Source organism: Zonotrichia albicollis, chromosome 4, assembly GCF_047830755.1.
Source record: "Zonotrichia albicollis isolate bZonAlb1 chromosome 4, bZonAlb1.hap1, whole genome shotgun sequence".
Taxonomy (NCBI): Eukaryota; Metazoa; Chordata; class Aves; order Passeriformes; family Passerellidae; genus Zonotrichia; species Zonotrichia albicollis.
Window position 1 is genome coordinate 18,417,547 of NC_133822.1, and position 26,189 is coordinate 18,443,735.

Here is a 26,189-nt window from a genome sequence, read left to right on the forward strand (position 1 = left end):
CTGCTGCTGCAAGTGCTGTCCTCCTCTCCTAAATTAAGTCAAAAGAAGGGGGAAAAATTCACACATTCACTACCTACACAGTTGCATGAAAATATTTAAGATCCTAGTGGATTTTTAGGAGAGTCTTAAGAAGTCAAAGCTCTGGACTTTAAAGTTCTAACATGTCCTAAATTGTTTTATACCTTAATTTTAAATAAGTTGAAGAGGCAGATACTGTTATATGTTGCTATTGCTTGTATTTATGTAGAGCTGGTTTTCCTATTTCTTCTCCAGTCCAGGAAGAGATGCATATGTGTCTGCACAACCACAGTTTGTTTGCTTACTGCTTTTAATCTTTTATTGTTAGAGCAGAGATGTAGAGTCAGCATGTTGATATGTATTTATATTAGTAAGAACAAGAAATGCTTCATAATTTCAGAACAAAAAACGGTTCTTCTGTCATCACCCCTGTGGTTACAGATGATCCCAGATGATCAAAATTCTTCCCCTACAACTTCAGAAAATGTGTGGCCTTTACTGAAATCTACCTGTCAGTCTGCTTTTGTGTTGTTTGAAAAAGAAGTGCTAAAATCACTGCAAAACTGGAGATGTTAGCATAGGGCCTGATATGGAAACAGCATCTGGAACAGCTGCTTTCTGTTAATAGCTGCAGAATTAATTGTTGTCACAAACCAAGTATTGTTTCAATGAAGAGAAAGTGAGCTTTATGGACATGTATTATATGTATTAATATTAAACTCAGCAGCTGAGTAACTGTGCAGTGTTTTTAGTTCTATTTGGCTGTTGTGCATATTTTCTGGTATTAGGAGCATCTGGTATTAGTATGTCCTTGTGTACCACCATTACTCTCCCTGGTGGTATTCCATAACATGATCTTCCTCACAGTGCAGGAGGATTATGCCAAGAGTGAATTCTGTGCTCAGGGAGGTGCTTATAAAATAAGTTTGCATGCCAGACTCTGCCCCAGACTGTGGAAGAATGTCTGTCTGTCTGTCTGTCTGTCTGTCTCCAGAGCAGGAGAGTCGATGTCACAGCTGTGAGGAGGGAGGACATACCTATGGCTTTGTGTGAGCCATTTTTTAATTTGTTTTGGGATTTTTACTTTTAGGGGAGCACTGACTTTGACTTTTATTAATAGAGAAAGTTTCTTAGACTTTAAGATAGACTAGAATCTACAAAAGTGTAAAATAGATTATAGAGAGTAGTGTAGGTATACTACTTAGATGAAAAATTTAAGTTTTGAGATTTTTAGTGTGTTGTAAATAGAAGCAAGATAGAAGACACAGAGTGTCATCCTAGGTTTCTTCTTCATACTTCTTCCTTCTTCATGGGTTTGGGTGGCATTTTGTAATTAAGCAGAAAAGTCTGCATTACAGACTCTTGGGAATCAGTTATTGGGTTAAAAGGAAAAATAATCTAAGTGTCAGTTCTTAATTAAACAGTTTAGTCTTAAAAGACCTTGTAACAAAAAATTGTTAACCATTTTGTACCTTCTAATGAAAAGCTACCAAACTCACAGTAATAAAATTATTTTACTAATAAAAATAATAAACACTTAAGTCCAAACATAAGTTACCATCTCAAGTGCCTTCAATCCAAACCCAAAAAAACCAACAACTAATACCCCAACATACCTTGAGGGAGATGTGATTTAGGATGAGCAAAACTCCACGTGCCACTCATTTGAAACCTTTGTGGTGACGTTTTGCTGTAAAATGACTGATACTTTCCATGACAGACATAGGAAACTGGTTCATGCTGTGTGTGAGCACACCATCAGCAGGCTGGATATAGAAAAATAAAAAAATAAGGGGGGATGTTTTGAGAGGTGCCCTGTTTAGAGGGGGTTAAGTGGAGGAATGAATGAATTGTTATATTCTGGCTGTTTCTGACTGCAGAGAATTGGTGCACATGCTCCAGTCAGGCTCAAGGAGCTCCCAGGCTTCCTGAGCCTGGGCTGTTGCTTATTGCTGTAGAAGCAGCACTCCTAGAATGCAGCTGCCTAGAAGGACAGGATCACACAAATGTTGTCATTAGGTATTCAAAGCTTGCTTAAGTAGCAGCTTATTTTAATAGTGAGATTACACTCTTTCATAATATTTTTACAAATTAGTTCATTTACTGAACTGCAGAAGGAATGTAAACTGAGGAGGTGCAGTTGGCTTTATTTTTTCCCCCCTTCTTCTGAGAATTTTAAAACACTTTGTGCTAAGGATTCCTTTTTGTGCTTTGTCTTTCTTCAAGGCATGTTGCACTTGACAGTATTTGACAGAAGATGATAAATACAGAGGTAACACAGAGCACAGAGGGCCACTTACTTCTGTAAGTGTAACTGTTGAATGTTTTAGGTGCCATAATAAGGCCCTCCAAGCTGAGTGATTAGTTTCTTAAAAATACTGTCAGAAGTAAATAGTGTGTGTACTGTGGGCTGCTTCCCTCTCCAACTCAACTTTTAGGTCATTTCAGTATCCTAAATTTGTTGTTATAATTTCATGCCAGCTCCATGTTTCCCTCTGGATACTTTAGTAGATAACCATTTACCCTAAAAACCAAGAGAATCCAGTTAAACTTGTTTGAAGAAAAAGTAAGGAGCCATTTCTTAATTTCTGTAAAGTATATGATGTATGAGCTATGTATGTATGGATTACAAAAATCAAATGTTTCCTCAGCCCCACTTGGACTTTACTGCTCCTGAGTAGTGCAGCCATTTCATGTCAGGCTGGTAAAGCCTTCAGGGTAGAAAAGTGTCATTCAAATTAAAATTGCATGTGACATGGAAGCCCACATTGCTAGCAAAACTGCTGAGTGATAAGTTGGGTTTCATGTGAGAAAAGAAGATAAAGTAGAAAATGTCAACTTAGTTGCATTTACAAGTTTACTCCTGTTCTTTGCTGTATTTTCCTGAATGCACATGGCAGAGATAAATTACTGTTCCTAGTATCTGTGGCTAGGACATGCCAATAGTGTATTTTAGACTGTGCTTCTTTAATGTACATTCTAAATAATGCTCTTGAAAAATAGGCAAAGGCCATGATATGGCCATAATTCTTTTTATCATGGCAATGTGCCATCATTCTGTCTACTGTATTGTGTGGGTACAAAACTGATAGGAAGTAAATGAGTTGGAGTTGATGATTGTTGTGAGTCCCTTCCAACGCAGAATATTCTGTGATTCTGTGAAAAGTACCAAAGAGGAACTGTGTTTCATGAATATAAATGATGGTTATATCAGCACTGGGTTTGGTTTGCAATTATAAAGTACTGATAAAACATTCAATTATAAAATACTGCTAAAACATTCACCCAGAGATCCTATTACTTCTTTAAAAAGGAACTCTTTTCGTGAAGGTTTTCTCTACCACTTTTAAAACAGTTTTCTCCATGCATGGAAAAGAACTGAAATCTTGGACTTGCTCAACCTGTTGGTAAGTGTTGATCAGTCTTGCTCCATACTGTGCTGTGAAAATAAATGGCAAACAAGACTCTCAGATTTACATCTAAACTGAAGGAAATGCCCAAAAGTAAACTGACACTGCTGTCTGTTAATTTTCTCCAAACCTCTGGGCTCTTGGTGTAAGCAGCACAGTGCATGTGCCCCCATTGTTTACCTGGGGTTAGTGTTGGTACACAGGCTGGAATAGCAATTATTGTTTGTTATTATTGAATTATATTATTTGTTATTGTGGAATATTATTGTTATTGTGGAATAGCAAATGTACCCCAACTTCACACGGGTGCCCTTGTGCTTAGAAGTGATTTTAGATGCCACCTTTTCTCTAAACCACAGAATGCTGGTATTTTGGGGCTTTTTTTTTTTCTGCTGGTATGGGCTGTGTCATGAATGAATGTCCATGCACTTTTGCCTAAAATAAAATAAACATTGCTGTGAGGCTTATCTTTAATACTAGTAATAGAATCAGTTGCATGGATTTTGGCTGGTAGATTTTTTAAAAAAATTCTTTGAAAGAAATGGAGTTTATTTGATCCTGCTGTCCCATTTCTCATCCATCTACAGCCTAGAAAACTTTGCAGTGAGAGAGACACAAAATGTAGTTAAGGTCCCATTATTTTAAGGAAGATGGATGGGCAGGTAAAGTTGAGATTCACTCAAGGCTTGGCACACATAAATTCACTCACTTTGCACACATAAAATAATTGAAGTGACATCTTGTTGCTGCTGGAGCAGATAAGTTCTCCTCTGTCCTTTCCTTCCCCCTCTCCTGCCTCTCCTGGGATTAGCTCTTGTGTTTGATCTTGTGGTGCTCTGATTCCTTCTGCTACCCTAGAGGAAAGAGAAAACCTGTTTTGCGGAGAAAAGAAGAAACTTCACAACTTGTAAAAGTTGTAAAGCCCGGTATGCTTTATTACGACGCGCGCCGGACGCAAGACTCCCCAAAAGGGCATGCGTGCCCCTGGAGACTCCGAGTCTCCTTTTTATCCCCCCTTCCAAATGCATATGCATACAGTTTCAAATTAAGTTCATACATATTCATTCCACACGACATTTAGCACTAATTCTTCTTTATCGAAGGAATTCCTAAGTCGGGGGCAGATTGACCTCGTGGTTTTTCTGTTTTTCTTTCTCTGTCTCCTTGCTGTCTCTGGAACGCGGCCTCTCCTTCAGCTTTAGCTCCACAGACCCTTCACCTCTCCCAGACACTTCACCTAGTTCAGGATGGATTACTCTGTCTCATTCCCCCCTTTCCTAGGAAATAAGTAAATTCTTTTACTTAAGGAAAATTTCCACGACAATAAGTGTCTTTTAGCGCTTTACCATGTACATTCGACAAAGAGGTTAGTACAGCTATTCGTTGTAGCATTCTCTAGTTCCAAATTAACAATGTAATAGATAATCTTAAGCTTATCTCAACTAATATTAGTAAAACTAGAATAGGGTGGCACAACTTATCAAAGATTCCATTTTGCAGTTGGTGATCACCTAAAGATCACATCTCACTAGTGATTATCCGTATTTTATTCTTTGTAGAACTCTGGTTATTTCTTTTGTACCATGTTGGACAGTAATTAAGGTTTTCTTTCCACTTTCTCGGATTTCTTTCAAGACTTCTAATAGGTCTTGGTGCTTAATTAATTGTTTTACCAATGTAAGGTTCACCCCGATAGGGGTAGGTGGTAGTCTGTGATACATTGTGTAATTGGCTATAATCAGCTGGTGGGATGTTACTGGTACTAAATATGAAAAATCACACCCAATAATCTTAACAAAATTACAAATACAAATACAGAGATTAGAATGGTTTCTACTAGACAGAATAACATCATTGCTATTAATTTGTACAGCAGCACAAGCAGTTCTCAAACATACACCCTTTTCTAGTATATACGAGCACAGTTTTCTGGTCAGTGACTGGATGAATTTCAAAGTGACAAATACTCTGTTCAGTGTCCAAACACATCCTGGGCATTAGCAGTATTGCTTTCACAAATGAATCCCATTTGTTCTCTAGTAATGCAGGATTCTAAGTTTACTACTTGCCACTTTTCATTCATCTTTTTGTGCCCACACTCTATGTTCTGAAGGATAGAGTGTTGTTTCTTCATGGTTTAATCTTAGGGCAATGATGGGATGGATAACATAAACAGTGGCATTACATAATGTAAACACAAAGGCAGTGGCCACATTAGAAACAGGATCATAGGTGAAATTTACCATAGTCTACCAGGATTAAAACTTCCTTTCAAAATCAATTGCATTATCTCATTCAATTTTCTGAATTTCAGCTGGAAAATTACTTTCACCCCTTTCCTATATGATCAGAGCTGCTGTTGCTTGTATCCATAACTGTGCTTGTATATAACTGAAAGCTAAAGACACATTATCTTGAACTATACTAAGTGCTTCTACTATCAATTTGTGGTCTTGGTCCCCGGCCTGTTCATTCTTCTTTACTTTGGCAGTACTTTTGAAATCTGTCACTGGCTAGTTCCTAATGCCAGTAGAGATTACTATAAAGGCTGCTTCAATTTTGTTAGGCTACCTGCTGCAGCAGCCAGTTTATTCATCAGTATTTCTGAATCAATTCTATTTAAAACTCTTAATCTTGTCCCTAATATGCCAGTTAGATGTTTGTTATGGGGAACAGGAACTGCTTTCTGTCCATGATCATCTCTCCCTGCCAGAGGGATGTGCTGGGCTCATACTACAAATTCAGACACACTTCACAAGTGTATCTGACAGAGGTTTAGGTCATACTTGAGACAGATGTTTGTTCTGAAATGTAGAGACTTCAGGGAATCTAACTTCTCTCTCTCCCTCCAAAGCACCTGATTTCCTAGATGTGTGGCAAGCAGGAATGTCTCTCCTGGTCACCCACCTTGCCCTTAGCTAAGATCAAGCTGTGGACTGTGTTCAGGGCAGAAGATAATGGAGGGGAAATCTTGAGAGAAGAGCCTAAATTCATTGCCTACAGGCTGTATCAGGGTGAAATTACACCAACTGTCTGATTCACTTAGGTTATCACAGACTTCCTGGTGTTCATATACACCAGGGGAGGTTCAGACACTAATTACATCTGGTGTCTCATAAGCCATCCTTTTGATGACTAAGCACTTTACTTTGATTTCTTCGCTTCAGATTCCTTGAAGTGTTCACAGCTCCTGTTCTTGCTATTCTTACTCCTCACATACTTGATTCTCGTGGATTACTACAGTAGATATGTTTAATATAAACCTTCTTTATCTCAGAAGGTTTTCCTATGGATCCAGTATACTGATTAAATGCCAGGGACCAAGGCCATTCAGCATTGCTTTGGGTAGAGGTACTCTCTAGTTTTAAAACTTCAGTTATAATTCCATACAAAACAATTCTGTACACTAAAGTATGAGCTACTCCCGACCGCAATATACTCATTTTGCCCGAATAAGTTTTAGTCTCAGTTCATTGTCTCCTGGTGTCACTCCTGAAGGGGCTTCTGGGCCTTCTTCACCCGAGAGTGATGGATCCAGCATTCTGCTCCTTGATTTTGATTGCAGTGAAGGTGGTGAGAGGTACTTGCAGTGGTCTCTCCCACTGTGGTTCCGAAGTCTTCTCTGTAAGAGACTTAACATATACATCAACCCCAGGCTATCCAACTCCCTGCTCCGAGTTCCAGCCACAAGTTTCTCAATTACTCTGAGCTGTTTGCTTAATGCCACCATGTAAGTGGACATTCTGGACATTCCCCTTGTATTCTATTGTCTTCTATAAGGCATTCCAAAAGGATTCAGCATTCCTTTAGCTCAAAAGGTTTAGTTTGAATTTGCAAGTGCTAGTGGAAGAGCTTCTTGCCCCAGTCTTATGATTTGCTGCTTAATCAAATGATTCATTCTCTCCCCCTGGCCGCTTGATTGGGGGCGGTATGGGGTGTGAAGTTCTTAATCTATGCCCAGATGGCTACTAATCTGTTGCACTATTTTGGAAATGAAAGGTGATTCTTTATTTGAGGATATTGTGGCTGGAACTCTGAAGCGTGGTATTATCTCTTGTAAAAATGATCTGGTCACCTCTTGAGCTTTGACAGTTCTGGTGGGGAATGTTTCTGGCCACCCTGAAAATGTATCTATTAATACCAGTAAATACTGATACCCCCCTTTCCTTGGGAGTTCTGAAAAGTTGATTTGCCACTGCTATACAGGCCCATGGCCTCTCCCAGTCTGACCAAGTTTTGGCCCAGGGGTATTTTGAGGTTAGTCTGGAGGCAAGGATCACATTATCAGCTCACCTGAGTGATAGTGGCATATAGATTCCTGACAATGATACAACAGTCCTTTCAATCAGATGTGTGTTCTAGAAAGCCTGTGGGGATTACTACTTCAAAGTCAACACTTCATTCCAGTGCACTCTGTATCACTCGCAGCCTCGGTCATTTTGAGAAAGGAGCCACACTCTATAAAAGGCTTTAAGTAATTAGGCCCTAGTGTGTTTTCTAGTGCCCTTCCTTCACTAGTAACCACGAAAATGGGAGGGGATTACTAGCTCTCTTTCAATGGTAGCCCACCCCTTGCAGTTGTACGTCTCTTTTGATTAGTATTATTGTATTATGGCTTACCTTCGAGGAAAATCTGTACCTCACCCTTTGCTGCTTTCTTTGCCTCTCCATCCGCCAGCTCATTTCTTTCCTCCAATTTTAAGCTCACTCTCTGGTGTGCCTTAATATGCTTTTTCAGGTAGCCGAACTGCTTCCAGCAGCTGGATTGTCTCTTTTTTCCCTGTGAGGTCAGCAGTCCCCTCTCCTTCCAGATGGCTCCATGTGCATGCACAACTCTGAATGCCTTTTGCTGTTTCTAAGGCATGGGTCTATGCATTTATCTCAGCATCCTGTGCAGAGGTACCTGTTGGTAAGGGTCCACACTCTATTACCTCTCTGCAGGTAGTCACTGTGAACTTTGCAATGTCGCTTTCTTGTCAGTGAACCAGGTCTCTGCATCGTCCGGAGGAGTGTCCTTTAGGTCTGGGCGGCTGGAGTAGGTAGCTTCAGTGGTCTCTAGGCAATCATGGTGTACTGCTTCTTCTTGATTCCACTGAGAAAAGAAGCTGGGTTGACAATATTAGTCACCACTATCTCTCCATCATCTTGCTCTACCATGATGGCCTGGTATTTCAGAAACTTCTCTGGTGAAAAGCCAGTGGCCACCCTTTACTTCCAGTACTGCAGACACTGTGTGGGACACTAGCACAGTCATTTTTGTCCCAGGATAAACTTGTGTGCCTCTTGAATGTTCAGCACAACTGCTGCTACAGCTCTGAGGCAACCTGGCCATCCTTTGGCTATTGCATCTAGTTGCTTAGAGAGGTAAGCAACTGCCCTCCGGTATGGACCCAAGTCTCGAGCCAATATTCCCAGAGCAATTCCTTGCATGGAAAAATAGAAAGAATGCTTTACTTACATCTGGAAGTTTCAAAGCTGAAGCCAACATGAGGGGACTCTCTAGCTGGTGAAAGGCCCGTGTGGTGTCTCTTGTCCACTGGAGATCTCAGTTCCCATTGGCAATAAGAGCATAGAGGGGTCTGGAGAACAGTCCACAATTATGAACCCACAGCTGGCACTACACTGCCATGCCTAAGAAGGTTTGGAGTTCTTTCGTTGTCTGGGGTTCAGGGTTTGGCATAGGGCTTCCCTGCCTTAAAGTCTGCTGCTCAGCACTCACTTCTTACTCCAGGTAGATTACCTTCTGTTTCACTACTTGTGCCTTTTTCTTTGAGACTCTGCATCCTTGGAGTCCTAGGAAATTCAAAAGGCTTACCGTCCAGGCTTCTCTTGCTTCCCTCGTCCGAGTGGCTACTAGAAGATCATCTATGTACTGCAACAGCCTCCTTTCTTCTTGTGGAGCTTCCTGGGACTCTGGGTCCTTGCAAGCTGTTCTCCAATCGGAGTGGAGAATTTTGAAGCCTTCAGGCACATGGACTGTGTGAGCTTGTGTTTGAATGCAAAAATGTTCTGGCTGGCTTCATGGATAGGGAGGCAAAAGAAGGCATCTCTTAGGCCTAAAACAGTGAACCAGGTTAGCTCAGGTGTTAAACAAGTTAGTAAGGTCTATGGATTTGCTACCACAGGGTACAAATTCTGTGTTATCTTATTGACAGCCCTTAATCCAGTACTACCAGTTATTGGACTGATTCCTTCCTTACCTTCCTTTTGAGGGTACTACTCAGTTCTCACTGGTTGTGTTCTTTCATTAAGCTTGATGGGGGAGCATCCCATGGGGGAGCATCTTTCACTCTCCCTGGTGCAGCAGAGGCCTATACCCTTGAAAACACTTATTTACTTATTCTAATATCTCCTTACTAATGTCTTTCTTAATTTCAGTGTCTGTTAATATTAAGCCTAACATCTTTATATTATTTGCCTCCAGAGTAACTTTTCTCATTTGAGAATGTTTAGCAAATTGAGCGAATTGTACAAAAGCTTTTAGGTACACATAGTACACATGTTACTTTAAAGGTTTGCAAAAGTATGCCTTTTCAGACTGGCCAGTTGTTCATTCCCCACACTACAACATAAACATTCTCTACAGGTACTAAAGCTTTATTTAAAACTGAACACATGACCCTTGTACTGACAAAATTCTTCCCTTTTGGGAAGGTTACCTTTACCCCTCCTCCCTTACCTTGGGAGGAAGCCTTTACAAATCATATGTACTCATTTTGCGAACTGTGATTGCTTCGCATTTTAGCGTGATAATCCTTGCCTGATTTCATACGTTGCTATCTTATGCTGCATGCTGAACAACATGTTTGATTTGCTTTCTCTTTGCCTTGTCTTCCTTTTCAGGGGCCAAGACCAGAGAGCAGTCTGATCTCACAGTCTCTTTGTCATTCTGGGTGATTTCTTAAAACAAAAGACATTTCAGCATACAAAAACTATCTCATTTATCTTCCTATTATAAAACAGTACTAACAGCAATGAAGCACTATAAATCTTTTTATTTTCTGAGCTGCTCTTACTGGCAACCTCCTCCCAATGAACCCCTCTCAAAAGGGGCTAATTTAGGAACCTGTTTGCTCTGGTCAGTTCTTATTATTTATTTCTCCTTGCCTTATCCCGCTTCCATTCAAACCTTTTTACAGACCTTCACAGTAGTTTCTCAGTTTTCCTCCTATACACACAGCTCCAGGTGGCAGGTATCAGATGTGATTCCCACACATAAGCTCTAAGACCTTAGGTTCTGAACCCGCTTGACCAGAAACCTTTAATTTACACTCGGGGCGTGTACCCTGACACTTATTGGAACAGCAAAACAGCAATACCAGTGTTTCTCATAAACACCGCACTGCAATAATACTTGCACATCCAGCTTTTGCTCACAGGCCATTCCCGTGTTCCCTGGGGAGACAGGGCAGCCAGAGCTGTCCCTGTGCCCAGGGCGCAGCCACTGTCACCTCACACAGCCTGCTAGCCTCTTGATGTACCAAAGGCTCCCCAAAATTGCCCACAAAGGCTGGCTATTCTGTTTATTACAGAGAACTTTAAATCCTTTCAGCGGATTGTTTCCAGTAAAGACTTACTGCAGTACCAACCGAAGTCTCATAAATCTCATAAGTCTCATTAACTAATTCATCTCATTCATCTCTTCTATATAAACTCTGTTTTACAAAATATCAGTCTTTTCTAGTCCTCTTCTTCCACAATCTAATTAAGCACTGTGTCTACTTACACTTGTTTTGCTGCTTTGCAAAAGGGCTGTGCTAGTCACAGCCAAAACTCTGATATACCTGCAGACACAGACACACGCACTCACTCCCCCCCCCCCCTTATCTCAAATTCACTAGAGCCATGGCTTGAAATACTATGAGGGGGAGAATTCTTGGAATTCCTTTAACTCACTTTATCGAAGTTAAACATAAATCACCGTACTATAGCTCTCCTATGTAAAATGCTACTCTTGTTGCAACAAAATCTTAAAATCTCCACAAACACCACTATACAGTCTGAGAATCAAATTACCACAATGCAGCGGAAGAAAATCACCACACAAAATCACCGGGAAAGGGCATATTTCTCAAAGTGCTCACTTTTCTCAACACAACACAGCACACCATAATTCGGCATTTACTCAAATCAATTTTTCTTGGACACAATCAAAATAACAGCACACAGTCTAGAGATCAAGTCCAAACATCCAAGGCAAAGGAACTCTCTGAGCTCATACTCACGGTTAAAATGTACCAAATCTACACAAATCACTACATTCAAACACGATAAATACTATCACTGACATTCCTCCACTCACTTCTCTGCGGGGCACTTCTCTCCCTGCCCCCGCAGCCTGCTGCAGCCGGCGCCTCTGGCCTCACTCGGCTGCTTCAAACACGGGGAGTACTGACCCCCCCCGCACTGTAGGGCACTGTAGATTTACTCTCTTTTATACACCATACACATATCACCTGCACGATCACAAACACAGTGCACTGGCCACACACATTAACCATACAGCAACACAGTGTCCGGACATCACACACACACACAAACAAAACACACGGGCTCACCAGTTCTGCTCCATCAGAACTATGAATCCTCAATACACACATACACGGGTTCACCCGGCTTACCTCCAAAGCCGCTAGCGGTCTGCTCCATCAGAACGACGAACCCGGCCTCTAATACAGCTGCTCTATCAGCTGAACCCCGTTTCTAATACAGCTGCTCTATCAGCTGAACCCCATCTCTAATACAGCTGCTCTATCAGCTGAACCTCATCTCTAATACAGCTGCTCTATCAGCTGAACCCATGAACCCAGACGTCTCTGGGTGGTTTACTCCCTTTCTCTCCTTCCTCCCCCCCCCTGGGGCCCCATACATACCGTATTCTCCTCCGCAGGCCAGCGGGTCGTTGTCTGTCCTCGCAGGTGGCAAGTTGAGACAAGCGGAGCCCCACCAGGAAAAAATCCTGGGGCGCGCCTTGGAGGTCCGTCTATCCCCCCTGCCCCCGCGGGGACAGAGAACTCCTACCTGGCTCGCCAAAATGTTTTGCGGAGAAAAGAAGAAACCTCACAACTTGTAAAAGTTGTAAAGCCCGGTATGCTTTATTACGACGCGCGCCGGACGCAAGACTCCCCAAAAGGGCATGCGTGCCCCTGGAGACTCCGAGTCTCCTTTTTATCCCCCCTTCCAAATGCATATGCATACAGTTTCAAATTAAGTTCATACATATTCATTCCACACGACATTTAGCACTAATTCTTCTTTATCGAAGGAATTCCTAAGTCGGGGGCAGATTGACCTCGTGGTTTTTCTGTTTTTCTTTCTCTGTCTCCTTGCTGTCTCTGGAACGCGGCCTCTCCTTCAGCTTTAGCTCCACAGACCCTTCACCTCTCCCAGACACTTCACCTAGTTCAGGATGGATTACTCTGTCTCAAACCACAGCATTAGTTGTCTGTGGTTTCAGTGGAGTGAATAATTTTCTGTGCAAGAGCTGTGGTGAGGCACATGATGAGGAAGGTGGGAGTTGGATCCTCCTTTCCATGGAGCCTGAATTTGGGAGTCAGAAGGAAGAATCTGTTGATTTGGCTCTGGCTTTTATGAACCTGTAGTAGATATCTGGGCATCTGTGTGGGACAGGCTGTGTCAGTGCTCAGTGTTCAGCCCTTGTGTAGGAAATGAGGCTCCTCTGCTGCCTGGCCCTCTGGTGTTTGGAATTTGAGGGTCAGAGAAGGGGAGGGATGTTCTGGTGCTGAAGTCATCAGGCCAAGGTACAGCAGCTTCCATTTGGTCTCAGATAAATTGTCTAATGTCTTGGTGTCTCAATTCCTCATCTTTTAAGATGCTGTTAGTCTTGTAGCTTTTGGGTTTGCAGATTAGTTAAACTAACAGCTCAGAATATCAGCTGCAGCCCTTGGATATGACATGCTTGTCTGATCAGGTGATTGTACCCCGTGGGTCTCTCATGGTGCATTTTCATTAAAAAAAAGGGTGTTGCAAAGCAAACACAGTTCATTGCACAGCACAAGAGCATTGTCTCTCACTTCCCTGTGAATAACCCTGTCCTTTTTTCCACCCTTGTGTCTATTTTTATACTTTGAGGTCTGTTGCAGGAAGTTGAACCTATGATACTGGAACTGTGTAGTCAAAACCACTTATTTTCCATATTCTGTACTCTAGAAGTGAAAAGTTCATGGGGAGATGGCCTAAGTAGGATCTTGACACTTTTAGTTGACAAAATGCAGCTGTGTGCTTTCTTCAGAGTATATTGTGTACCTTTTTCCCTACCTGAAGTTTCAAAAGACGTTTCCAGTTTTGTGGCACCCTCTAAGAACTTTTTAAAGGTGTAACCCCTGGGCAATCTCATACTTGCAGAGAGGCACAGCTTTAGTGACTCCAGACTGAAATCTCAGCACCTGCAGATGGTGCACTGCTTTTTCCTTTTCTTTTGGACATTCACGTTCCTAACAACCTAAATGAGGCAGCATTTCTGATTTATTTTAGCTTCACATGTTTGGGCTCTGTGGTCAGAAAAGTTGCCTCTTACAGGATTTGACAAGAGGAGAGTGAGCCCATGTGTCACCCATGCAGAAGTAAATGCTCACATGGTACCCACTCCAAAGTAGAGGGAAAATCTGCTGCTGCAGCCAACATTCTTTGCAGCAATACAAATGTGTTCTTTGCTCACACAATAGCTATTCAGTTTGCCTACAGTCATTGTGCTCCCCCACTAAAGTTCAAAGGAATTGAAAATATACACAGGCAATGAAGCCAACTTTTGTTTTGGAGTGAATATGTGTTTTAGTACAAGGTATTTTTTTTCAGTGAGATTTTTAGAACATTAACTGCTCTGGGTAAAAGATCATGTAGTCATGAACACTTCAGCTTAAAAATTTCTGGATGAATAGTAGTGATTTTATTTTTATTTCATTTTTCAGCTTCTTTATGATTGACTTTTACTAATTGCCTTTTTCTTAGGGGTGGCCTGAGTTTTCAAATTTGAGTGTATAAATATTGATGTTTCCTAACTTAGGTGTTCTTAAAAACACACAAACAAACAAAACCTTCCTCAACCAGCCAAAAGGAAACCATCCAAAACCCTACAACAAAACCAAAACAACCATCATAAAAGTTGTTTTAACTGTTCAGGCTTTGCTGAAAAATTTAGTCTTTTCTTAGTTTTTGAGAATGAGAGAGGAAGTACAGAATTAGAATTCAAAGCATTTGGTCAGTAAGAGTCCTGTAAATCTGATTACAATATCTATATGCAAGTATTCTAATACCTTGTATTGTGCTGCACATAGGTGTGCAATTCTTTCTTTACAGCAGATGATATTGAAGTGCACCTGCATAGAGAATATATGGAAATGAGCTCTCTATTGCAGCTAATAACAAAATCTGCTGCCTCCAAACATGTGCAAGCAGCCATGGTCAAGAAACAAGACTCTGTCTTCAGGGATGTAATTTCATCTGTTTCTTGTGTGGATCTTTTTTTAGTACTTAGGAATCTTGAAGGTACTGGCAAAACAATCTTCCCATGCAAATAGCAGTGAGGAAGACAACGATGACAGTGACTCTGTGGCCAGACTTTATTTAAGAAGCTGATCAGACTGGGCAGCTTCTACCTAAGAGCTTTGGAAATGCTTGATGAGGCAAGTTGTGGGGTTGATAGTTTTTAAATACCCTTGGAACACAGAAGTATTTCTGGAGACTTGAAAAACATAGTTATTTTTGAGCTGGAACTAATGCTGCCTTGATGATAGTAAATGAAATTACTCTTTTATATATACTGCATTATTATTATATACTATAGTAACTATAATCTACTCAAATTTATGTGGAATAGAAGAGCTGAAAAATTTTACTGCCTTGGATTAATTTTATGAAGTGGAATATCATTAAAAAAAAGAGAGTGGCAAGAGAAGTGGGGAATGGCTGAAATAAGTTTCAGGCAGCACAGGTGAGTTTGAAGAATGGTAGAAGGAAAAGCAGTGTAGTTAAAGCAGTATGAAGGGACCTGTAGGCAAAAGACACCCACACTCCAAAAACAAACAGACAAAAAGATGCTTGTGTTAGGAGAGTGAAAGATTAAAACTGTGCTGGATTACTCAGAGAGTCATCAGAAAAGCAGAACAGGAATCTCCTTCAAAGTGTCTTGAAGGAAAGCCATTTTCTACTTGTATGTACTTAATAAAAAAAACCCCAAAAGCTTTTTGGGTTCTCTAGAAGCTTGCTGGAGAGTCTGTGGGATTGCCTTCAGAGAGGACTTTCAGAAAAGCATCGTTCTTTACCAGGATGAATGAGAAGTTCACTGAAGAGGTTTTAGGAAAAATGGTAATGCCCATTGTAATAATCCTCCAAAAGCCGGTACCAGCAGCAGGAATGGCTCTGTAAAGCTGAGGAGCCATTGCTAACCATGGTGTGCAATCTGATGCTTTATTTAACCTTGGGAAGGAGTGATGCTGTGCACTGTAATGCACACTCTTAAAAAGGGTGGTGGTGATTAGCAGGTCCTGCAAAGGGGTAGCAATTATAAAAGCATCTGCATTCATTTTTTGTGACCAATATACTCTGGGGAAGAATTGACTTGGCTTTTAAAGAGAGAAGTAAGGCCTCAGGTTAGAGGTGTTTGAAGGTATTACAGAGGTAATCAAAAAAAATCAATTATGTGTGGGAGAGGAGACTCCAAGCTCAAAAACCCCGCTGGATCAAGGATGTTGCAATGAAGTACAACCTGCTCAGACTTCTCTTGGGTCACAGCACAACACAGAGCGTAAAGCAAGTGAGAAGGGGTTTTTTCATGCTGTGTAAATAAACATCATACTTATTATCACAAGACTTTGTGGAGATAAAAATATACCTTTCAAAAAGGAGTAGTGAAATTCAAGTATCCAAAACTTCACTGACACAGTGTTTTCTGCCTGAAATTTTTATTAATATTTTGTGAGGTATGAAAAATATGGCTTTTTTCCCTTAATATTCACTGTTGTTAGATGTTGGAAGCAGTATTCTGGGCAAGGCAAACTTCTGGCCTGATTTAGGAAAGTGTAACTTCTGAAGCCCTCTCTTATATTCCACGAAAGATTGGTTGGCTCGTGACAGCAACTCTTTCTGACCTTAGAATTAGTAACAAGACTCCACAACATCATATGCTTTGCTGTCTGTAATAATAAATCAACAACCTACTGGTTTTCTTTTTGTAATGCCTGCTGTTACTGGTTGAAAAGGGGATTGATTGACAAGTGGAAGTACAGAAGTCAAAAAGAAATATTAATGCTTTTCAGGTTGGAAAGCACTCCAAATGTTGTTGGGATTGCCCACTAAAGCAGCAGAACATAACCATGGTGGGGTCCTGTGTTCTGTATGTGTGTAGAACCAGCATTGCGTGAAAAGCTTGCTTTCAAGAACTTCACTTCTAGTCATAAAAATGCTTTTTAAACTAACAGCTTTCTTCTGCTCAGTAGGATATGATTTGTTGGACGTGTATGTTGACCTGGAACCAGCAAGGAGATGACTAAGTAGGAGGAAAATGGTTTTAACATGCCTCTGCTTTGCCAAGGAATATGGAAACAATAACAGATTTGTCAAGTCTGTGGGTCAGCTAGCCTTGTAGTGATATATGATATTCCTCTGTGCACAGCATACTTGGTGTACTGAGCTGGTTTTTTCTGAAGCATCGTTGTGCTTTAGAAATGTGACTCTTTCTTTGTCCCAGCTGCTGTTTGTCACCTCCTGGTCGTGCTGTTCACTGACCAGATGTGTGAGTAGGTGGGAGATTTGCTGTCTCGTCATCATGGCAGGCACAGAGGTGGTCTGTGCTCTTCCTTGTTTTATGGTGTAATTGGATAGCCAGCACTGTGCAGCGTTTGGCACTTGCCAAACCCTTCTGCTCTGCACTGGAGCTGTGCAGGAGGCCTTCTCCTGTTCCCCCATTCCTGTTCTCTCCAGCCACAACCCCCCTGTGGAGCCCTCCCTCCTCATGCTGGGGTGTGTTGTATCGCTCATGTGCCAAGGAGCCTCTTCCCAAGGCTCCAGACAATCCTCCACACAGAGGATTCCTGGTGTGCTTCCTCCTTTGGAAGACAACCAGCAGCTTGAAAAATGAGTATTTGGTTTAATAAGAAATGAAAGCTCTCGATGCTGTTTTCTTTTCATTTAAGAGCAGAGCTGTGCTCTTGTGGGGCTGGGGGGTAATAATCCTACAGAAGAAATCCCAGGAACACCATTTCCTCAGTGCAGGAGGGATAGTGCACCAGTGGTTGGTTGCTCTGAGATGTGCTGGTGGCCAGGTTCGAGTTCTGGATGTTTCAGGAGCGAGCCTGAACCACTCAGTGACCTCTGTCTCTCCCCTTTTTGGCACTTGTAAGAGTGACCTAATAAATATGTTATTGCAACAGATGTGATCTCATATCCTCTTACAAACCACATGTAGACCAGCCACTGAGGGATGGCCCTGTTCAGTGGAGAGGTCAAAATGTGGGACAAGGCTTTAAGAAGGAAGCAGTGATTTTCACGAGGAGAGATTTTCACTAATATATTATATTAATATCAATAAGGTTTACTAAAAACCAAAATGCAGCAAATTAATTAAATCATAGAATGGCTTTGGTTGGGAGGATGATCAGATGCTTGGGAGGTTTTGGTTAGGAGGATGACAAGATGGTCTTTGAAGATCATCTAGTCCAACCACCCTGCCATGGGCAGACACATCTTTCACTCCCTTTCACTAGATGAGGTTGCTCAAAGTCCCATCCAACCTTACCTTGAACACTTTCAGGCATGGGACATCCAACTTCCCACCACCCTCATGTTTACAATGTTTGAAGACATGTTTACAGTGTCTTCCTTATGTCCAATTTAAATTTCTTCTTGTTTAAAACTATTGTCCCTTGTTCTGTCACCTGGCAAAAGTCTCTCTTTGTCTTTTTCACGAGCCCCTTTAAATATTGATAAGGTCTCCCTGGAGGTTTCTGTTTCTCAGGCTGAACAACCCCAGTGCTCTTCCCTCACTGGAGAGGTGTTCCAGCCTTCTGACCATTTTGTGTCCCTGGTCCATGTCTGTCTTGTGCTGGGTCCCCAGAGCTGGATGCAGAGCTCCAGGTGGGTCACACCTGAGCAGGGCAGAGGGGAATGTTGGTAAGAAATATTAACATTTATAGTGTGGTTAGTAAGTGGTTACAGTGAGCAGCAAAAAATGGTGGATTGACCTTCTGACAGTGGGAGTTCCTGCCAGGCTGCATGGCCTTTTGGGGCTCTTGTTTACTTTTTCCTTTCTTGCAAGTTGAAAATAAGCTAAATTGTTCTCTGGCATTGTCAGCATTGCCCCAGAGGTCTTTGGAGAAACTAATTCCCTTGGTTTCTCCCTACTGCATCACCCAGAATAATACCATAGTCTATCCTTATGCAGCATATGATGTTTGTTTTTTATCCCTAGTCCAAACATTTGTACTGGATTGTTTTTCCCCTCTGCTTCTTATGAAGGCATTCCAGCTGAATAGGGAATGTCTCCCTTCACTCGAGCTTGTGTTTTTCAGGATAGGAAATGAGAGGCTTAGGTTTATTAATTTTTGGTTTAGCATTATGTAACCTGTGCAAGGCTGTAAGTACATGAGTTTAAGTAGCATGTTCTTTATTAGCTCATTTTACAGTCCTTGGCCTGTTCCACTTCAGAATTTTCATAAGCAGCATAAGTTGGCCAAAGTACATACTTCATGTTAATTAAATCTCTCAAACAGTGTCTAATTTTCTTTTTCCTCTTGAAGTTGGTGAGAGATTAGTAATAAGAGAAAATTAGCTGGCTGATAGCATCATGTATTTGATCAGTGCAGAGACAGGATAAGTGCCTCAGGTGTATGGTGAACTCTTCATTCCTATGTGAACATTCAGCATATTAAAAGTTGACAACATTCTTTGAACATTCATCCTGACAAGATAATATTGTAAAAGATCCCAATTTGTAAACTGAGGAAGCACTAGAATATGAAACATAAACAATTTTTTAAAAGTCTTATTTCATTCAGTAGGTTTGTTCCTGTCACATTTTTGTACTTTACCTGAAAATAGATTTGAAAGATCTGCATTGAAGATTTTGTTTGAGATTATTCCCTCCAAAATATAAAAAAACCCCTTGACTGTTGCTAATACAGGGTTTTGAGAATAAATGGTTTGTTTCCTCTCCTGACCTCTTGACTGAGGGAACACAATTGTGGTGGACAAATCAGTAAAATTACCTTTTTTTAAATCTCTTATGATGAGGTTTTGTGTGGAGAGCAATTGAGAGCATCCTGGGAGAATAAGATGTTGAGTGTTGATGAAATGTAAACCTGCTTCTTCTCCATATTTGATGAAGTTACTGTCCTAGTTTTATTTTCATTTTGGTCAGCAAATGTTTTCAAAAAGGTTTAACTTGCTCATATTCATAGGATATTTCTGACTTGTTTCTTGGTTTCTATTTTGTTCTTGTGCTTTAGCTAGAGCTCAATGTCACCAGTTGTAGCTTCCAATAGGCACGGGGGCCATTCAAAATACTTTCCATTTTCCACTGAGGTACATTCTTAGAAGAGCTTTTCCAATCCAAATAACTGGCATTTATTACTTTTTAATTGCTTAGTGTGATACTTGCTTACATTTGCTGTTTTAATGTCTTTTCCTGTCTGTAAAATGAGAGTCCCAGGGGGCACATGCGTGCAGTCACTGAATTCAGTTTACATAGCTTGATGGATGTTTTGGGAAAAGCACATTGTGTGTATGTGCAGTTTGTCACACATGGTGTCCCAAAAAGAAGAGAGTTGTGCTAATGCTGAAGGAAAATTTTTTCCAGCTGCTGTGGAGAAGGTGGTCAGTGTGGCGCACACATGAGCTCAGCAGGCATTCTCAAGTTGCACTATGTAGGCAGCAAACAATGGGCAGGAGAAATTTCTCTGGGTAGTTTTGCTCCTCTGAATATTACCAGTGTCCCACTTTTAAGTACAATGTCTTTTATTTTTTTTTTGGTGAACTTTTTTGTGAAATCTGTTCACAAAAGTAGATAGGGATCTTAATTCCATACTAAAGAAACAAAAAGAGGTATATTGCTAGTCTTAAGAGTGTAAAGAAAAGCCTTAGAAGGTAGAAGAGTTCTGAAGCTTTAAAAAAGGCAAGGTAGGGAAAATGCAGACAATTCATCCCTAATAATTTAACTTAAGGTGGGCCATTTGTTTACTCAGGTTTATTTTGGGGTACCAGAGAATTTTTAGAGCTCTGGCCTTGGCAGTGTGAGTCTGGTGAAAACAGTATGATTCCAGTGCCCTTCTGAGAATGCAGATTTCAACTCCTTCCTCTGCTGTCTTACATCAATTAGGAGAGGGCTTATTCTTCACAGTTTAGGATTGCTTGTGGAGGAGAAAAAACAGGACTTGCATATTGCTGAAAACTGAGGAGATGTGCATGATGGACCTGCATTTAGTGTCTGTTTAAGCTCTGTCAGGGAGGGCCAAGCTTTTTGACAAACTGTTCTATGCACTGCTGTAAATTCAAAACATCCTTAAATGATTCTGAATTAGCTTTTCATCACCCCTCACAAATCTTGTCCGCTGGGTTTGTTCTGTATTGTATTGTGGGGTGCCCTGGGGCAGGAAGGAACAATGGATCTGACTCTGTGTTCTCAGAAGGCTAATTTCTTATTTTAAGATACTGTATTATATTAAATATTATTATATTATTTAAGATACTATATTATATTAAAGAATGTGAAAGAATACAGAAAGGATACTTACAGAGGGCTAAGAAGATAGTAATGAAAATTTGTGACTCCAGAGCCCTGACACGGCTTGGCACTGATTGGCCAATGGAAGAAAATAATTCACAGCAGAAACCAGTGGAACAATCACCTGTGGTAAACAATCTCCAAACACATTCCACATGTGAGCAAAACAGAGGAGAAGCAAATGAGATAAAATTGTTTTCCTTTTTCTCTGAAGCTACTCAGCTTCCCAGGAGAAAATCCTGGGCGAAGGGATTTTTCAGAGAATGTGAATGCCACGCTGCTGTCTCTTGGGCTGCACTCAACCATCAGCATGAGCAGTCAGAGTAACTCTGTGCCTTCTTTGCTCTGCAGGACTCCTCAGTGGGCAGACATCTCCAACCAACACCAAGCTGGAGAAGCTGGACCCGCAGCAGGTGCTGCAGCTGTGCCTGCGCTACCAGGAGCATCTCCACCAGTGCGCCGAGGCCGTGGCCTTCGACCAGAACGCGCTGGTGAAACGCATCAAGGAGGTGAGGGCTGGGCAGGGGCTGTGCTGGGCATGGTGCTGGCTGAGCTGTGGCAGCCCAGGCACGCCAGGGCAGCCCTGTGGCTGTGCCCTGCAAGCTCAGTGCCCGGGCTGGCACTGTGGCTCCTGCCAGGGTGGCTGTTGGGAAGGATGCAAGTTTGACAAGAAAGCCTTGCAGATATGTATGCCTGGCAGAATATAGAGTCTGATGAAGGAATAGAGATGGAAGCAAGTTTTGATCTAGAAGAAAAGAATTGCTGAGCCAGTCTTACTGGCTAACCAAGGAGGCAAAGGGTGTGTTAGTTAGAAGGGGTTTTTATGGATTAGAGCAAAGGATAAACCCACCCCAAACAAGATGTTTTTACCAAGCAGGAAGATAGCACAGGCAAACAAGTCAGCAAAGTTGCAAGTAGAAAAAAGGTCTCAGAATTTTCCACTGCAAGAAAACTGAATAACAACTTCTAGCTTAAACTGTAATATACTAACTTTTAGTGATTGGAGTATAGTAAAATGAATATGGTAATTATAGTAATTATGATAGGATATAGATAATAGTTAAGGTCCTGGTTCTACTGTATTAAGATGCTCAGCAAAGTATATAATGCAATGTATCCAAAACCAAAGGGTCTCCAGGCCTGCCTACAGCTGGAGCTGACAGCTGTGGGCACAGCTCTGTCACCCATGACCCTGGACTGCTGTAACATCTTGGATACAGTAATAAACTGTATTTTGCAGAGCTGCCTGGAGTCCCCACAACCCTCATTTCATTCAGCTCTTAGAGGCAGCCCTGTGGCTGTGCCCTGCCAGTTCAGTGCCCAGGCTGGCACTGTGGCTCCTGCCAGGGCAGTGCTGTGGCTGTGCCCCCGGAGGGCTGGCCATGAACAGCCCTGCTCCTCTGTTGGAATGGCAGGTGCTGCAAGCAGCTCTCCAAGAAGTAAACTACTCGTGAAGGTTTAAGGTAGCATTCCTTATTTAGGTCTGTTCTGCATTGTGGTGGTGTTCACATGGGTCCCAGCATGAGGGAAGAGATGAGAATGTTGGCTTTATGTTTTAGAAGGCTTGATTTATTATTTTATTATATATATTACATTAAAACTATACTAAAATAATAGAAGAAAGGATTTCATCACAAGACTAGCTAAGAATAGAGAAGGAATGATAACAAAGGCTTGTGACTGACTGAGACAGTCTGGACAGCTGGACTGTGATTGGCCATTAGTTAGAAACAACCACATGAGCCAATCACAGATGCACCTGCTGCATTCCACAGCAGCAGATAATCATTGGTTACATTTTGTTCCTGAGCCTGTCAGCTTCTCAGGAGAAAAAAACCTAAGGAAAGGATTTTTCATAAAAGATGTCTGTGACACAGCATAGATTGTATTGTGCTCCATGGTTAGCTTCTAATTTAAGGAAGGAAGCATTTATCTGAACATCTTCTGTGGCTGAAGGTAATGCTTCAGTTGATTTGTTCTCAAAGCCCATAACATGCCATCTCATTTCTGACCTCTGTGGCAAAAAGGTCTCCTGTGCTGCTGCTTTACCACTAAACCATCATTTGGAACACTGATCTGTTGAAATATTGAATGTTTGACTGATGTTTGATGGTACTGTTTGGGATTGAATTAATTCCTGGGATGAGCATCCTGCAATGAGATTGTCTTTCTCACGTGTGACTGCTGATGTTGGAAGCAGTAGAATGGCTGCCAGATTTTTTTATTTTCTAAAATCAAGAGTTTGGCATGACAGGGAAATGTTGCTTCAGGTGTTTTCTCAGATACTCCCAGATGTGTAGAAGAGCTGGTGAATTGTGCATATCTCAAAAGTCCTTGAGACCAAATACCTTTTCAGTGTCAAAAAAAAAGTTTTTGAGCATGTGGTTAATTTTTATTCACCAAGTATAAACACTGACCTTGATTTGTTGTTGCTCTATTGGCTTAGAGTTAAGAAAATCCCACATGACAAACTGGGTAATAAATTTGATTCATGTGCTGTTTGGAGAAGCTGCTGTCATCATGAAGTTGTAAGTCCAAAATAATGTGGGAAGCATTAAAAAGGCCTTTTTACTTTGGTGTATCAAGATCTGAGGCCAGCTATTACACAAGATGTAAAGATATTTGCAGATGTTGGTGACTCAGATCACACAATCTCAGAAATGGGATTTAATTGCCAGCCTAATGACAGTGTGCTGCATTAATCCAAGCAGATTGTAATTCTTTTGGCTGTTAAAGTGTGAGAGGGAATAGTGACATGATTTAAAGTCATGGTAGACACCACCAGAGCAATATTCATTAATTGGGTTTGCCTTCTGTAGGGCAAGTGGCAGAGTCCCTTTCAAATTAGCTATGCTGGTTTTCTTCTGCTTCATAAAGCTTGTGATTATCTTTCATCTAAAATAAATTAAATTATTATACTGATATTCTCACTAGCTTCTTTATAACAGCCTCCTCTGACAAAGTGATGGAGAAATGGGGAATTCTGTAAGTCAGAGAACTGACAAATCAGCTGTGGTTTGGTTTTGGTTTGGTTTTTTTTTGGTTTTTTTTTGGTCACAACTTCTAAGCAACTTCAGATGCTTTCAGTCCCTCTGCCAGATCTGGTGGGTTTTTACTGTTCATTTTCCTAATAATTTTTAAATATTTTTCTTGCTTTGGCTGTTCTGCATGTGTGTTCTGGAGGATCTGGGTGGGACCCACTTGGCTTAAATCATTCTTTTCAAATTGTTTGGGCTCTCCTTGATGCACTAAATTGAACCACTGCTGACAGTTGTTGACAAGCCAGGGTGCAGCTGAACCAGAGCAGGGGATGTCTCTCCTTACAAGTGCAGACAAAGGAAATTGCCTTTGGCTTCACCCATTTGTCAGCAATGATTTCGTTTTGCCATGTACACAAAACTTTGACCCTTAGTAAAGCTTAAAAATGAAAGAGAAAATCAAGTGTATTGTGAAAAGCAGAATGTGTGCACAAGCTGGGACAGTAAATTCTTTTATCCTCATTTTGGTAGCCAGTATTTCCCTTTCCCTTTCTTTAACTCTGTAAATACTGAAGTGTTTTTCTTCTGATAACAGATTTATCAAGTGACTGATGGTTTTAACTTTCTACAAAATGTTGGTCAGCTTCAGTCTCTGATTTCTGACTTTTTTTCTGAGTTATGTTCACTTCTCAGACTCTAACTCTGCTAATAGTCCTGCTGTATAATATGCTGCACTCACACTGCCTGCAGCCAGGATTTTTTTAGTCTTTCCTTGACAAAATGTCCAAGAGCAAATATCTTTTGTTCATTGTCTGTGTCACCAGGAAAGAAGTTTCCTGGATTCTGTCAAAACTCAGAAGTACTGCTGTAAATTAATTGGCCCTCAGTAATTCAGAATTAACTGTGGTGGTTTGCAAATCAGCACACAGTCTGAATTACAATGGTTCTGAATAGGAAAGAGAATGAGCTAAATAAAAAAAAACAAACCAAAAAAAACCTACTTGCATGACAGTGACTGCAGGTCTGAGCAGAGCCATCTGTGCCTTCAGGGAGCAGTGCAGTCTGGCTTTGCTCTCCATCCCATTTCCCAGTGTAGCCAGAATTTCTTTGCAGTGTTGGCTGCATCCATGTCTGCTCCTAAATGTAGAACCCTGTGCAGCTTCCAGGTGGCTGTGACTGTTCTCTCTTGAGCAGAAATCCATTTATCCAAGAGATTCCTTGAAGGGGGAAGCATTGAAGACAGGATGGAAGGTGATTGACTCAGGTGCCTTTTTTCATACCAGAGTGAGTTTTGCTTTTGGGAGGGAGTGATTTACTTATGTCAAGAGGTTTTGTCTTCACTGTCAAGAAAAAAAAAAAGAGGATGTGCTTGCATCTTTTTAGGGAAAATCCTATAAATTTGCACTGTAACTCATTGGAAGTTTTGAGGAACTCCAGCTGCTGTGGGTTTGATAGAGCCACATGTGCTCTCTTCACCAGGAGTGTCTGCTCCAGTTCTGTGATCTGCAAACAGGATTCTGACAAGATTAATTTGAAGGCAAATGTTGACCAGCTCTAAAGGTTTGAATGGGGGAAAGCAGCAAATAAGAGAGGACTACTTTACATTGAGACCTTACCAGTGGAGGATATCTGTTTTGGGTGCCAGGGAGACAATTTCAAGAGTTATGTGATAGGGGATGGGGAATACCAGGGAATGGGAAACAAGTAGAATAGGGAAAAGCTGGGGAACAGAGCTAAATTTTCAGAAAGTGCCCATGATTTTGTGTGCTTTCAAAATAGTCTAGTTTCAGTGCCTCAAAAAAGGATTATTGTGCTCACAATGTACTAAGGTTCTCAAAAATCACATCTTACAAAATATCTGAAGGTAAGCTTATAAAAATTACTTGTCACACGTGAAAACTGAGGCCTGCCTTCTTTCTGTGAAAGCAGAGAGGAAACTGAAAGCCCTCTAAGCTCCTTTCAAAGAAGCTTTGAGTGAAAAGATCTTCAGCATTTCTTACTAGACCTCCAGCATTGTCAGTGGGGTTGTGTTTTTGAAGTATTTGATGT

The 26,189-nt window shown here is 41.2% G+C and overlaps 1 protein-coding gene across 1 annotated transcript in view; it reads left to right on the forward strand.

The window, feature by feature from the left end:
* BORCS5 (BLOC-1 related complex subunit 5) overlaps window positions 1-26,189 on the forward strand; it is a 71,701-nt gene that overhangs the window by 27,002 nt on the left and 18,510 nt on the right. Inside the window, exon 3 of the mRNA XM_074538999.1 lies at window positions 21,514-21,671. Coding sequence (XP_074395100.1) covers window positions 21,514-21,671 — 158 coding nt within the window. The remainder of the gene's footprint in view (window positions 1-21,513; window positions 21,672-26,189) is intronic.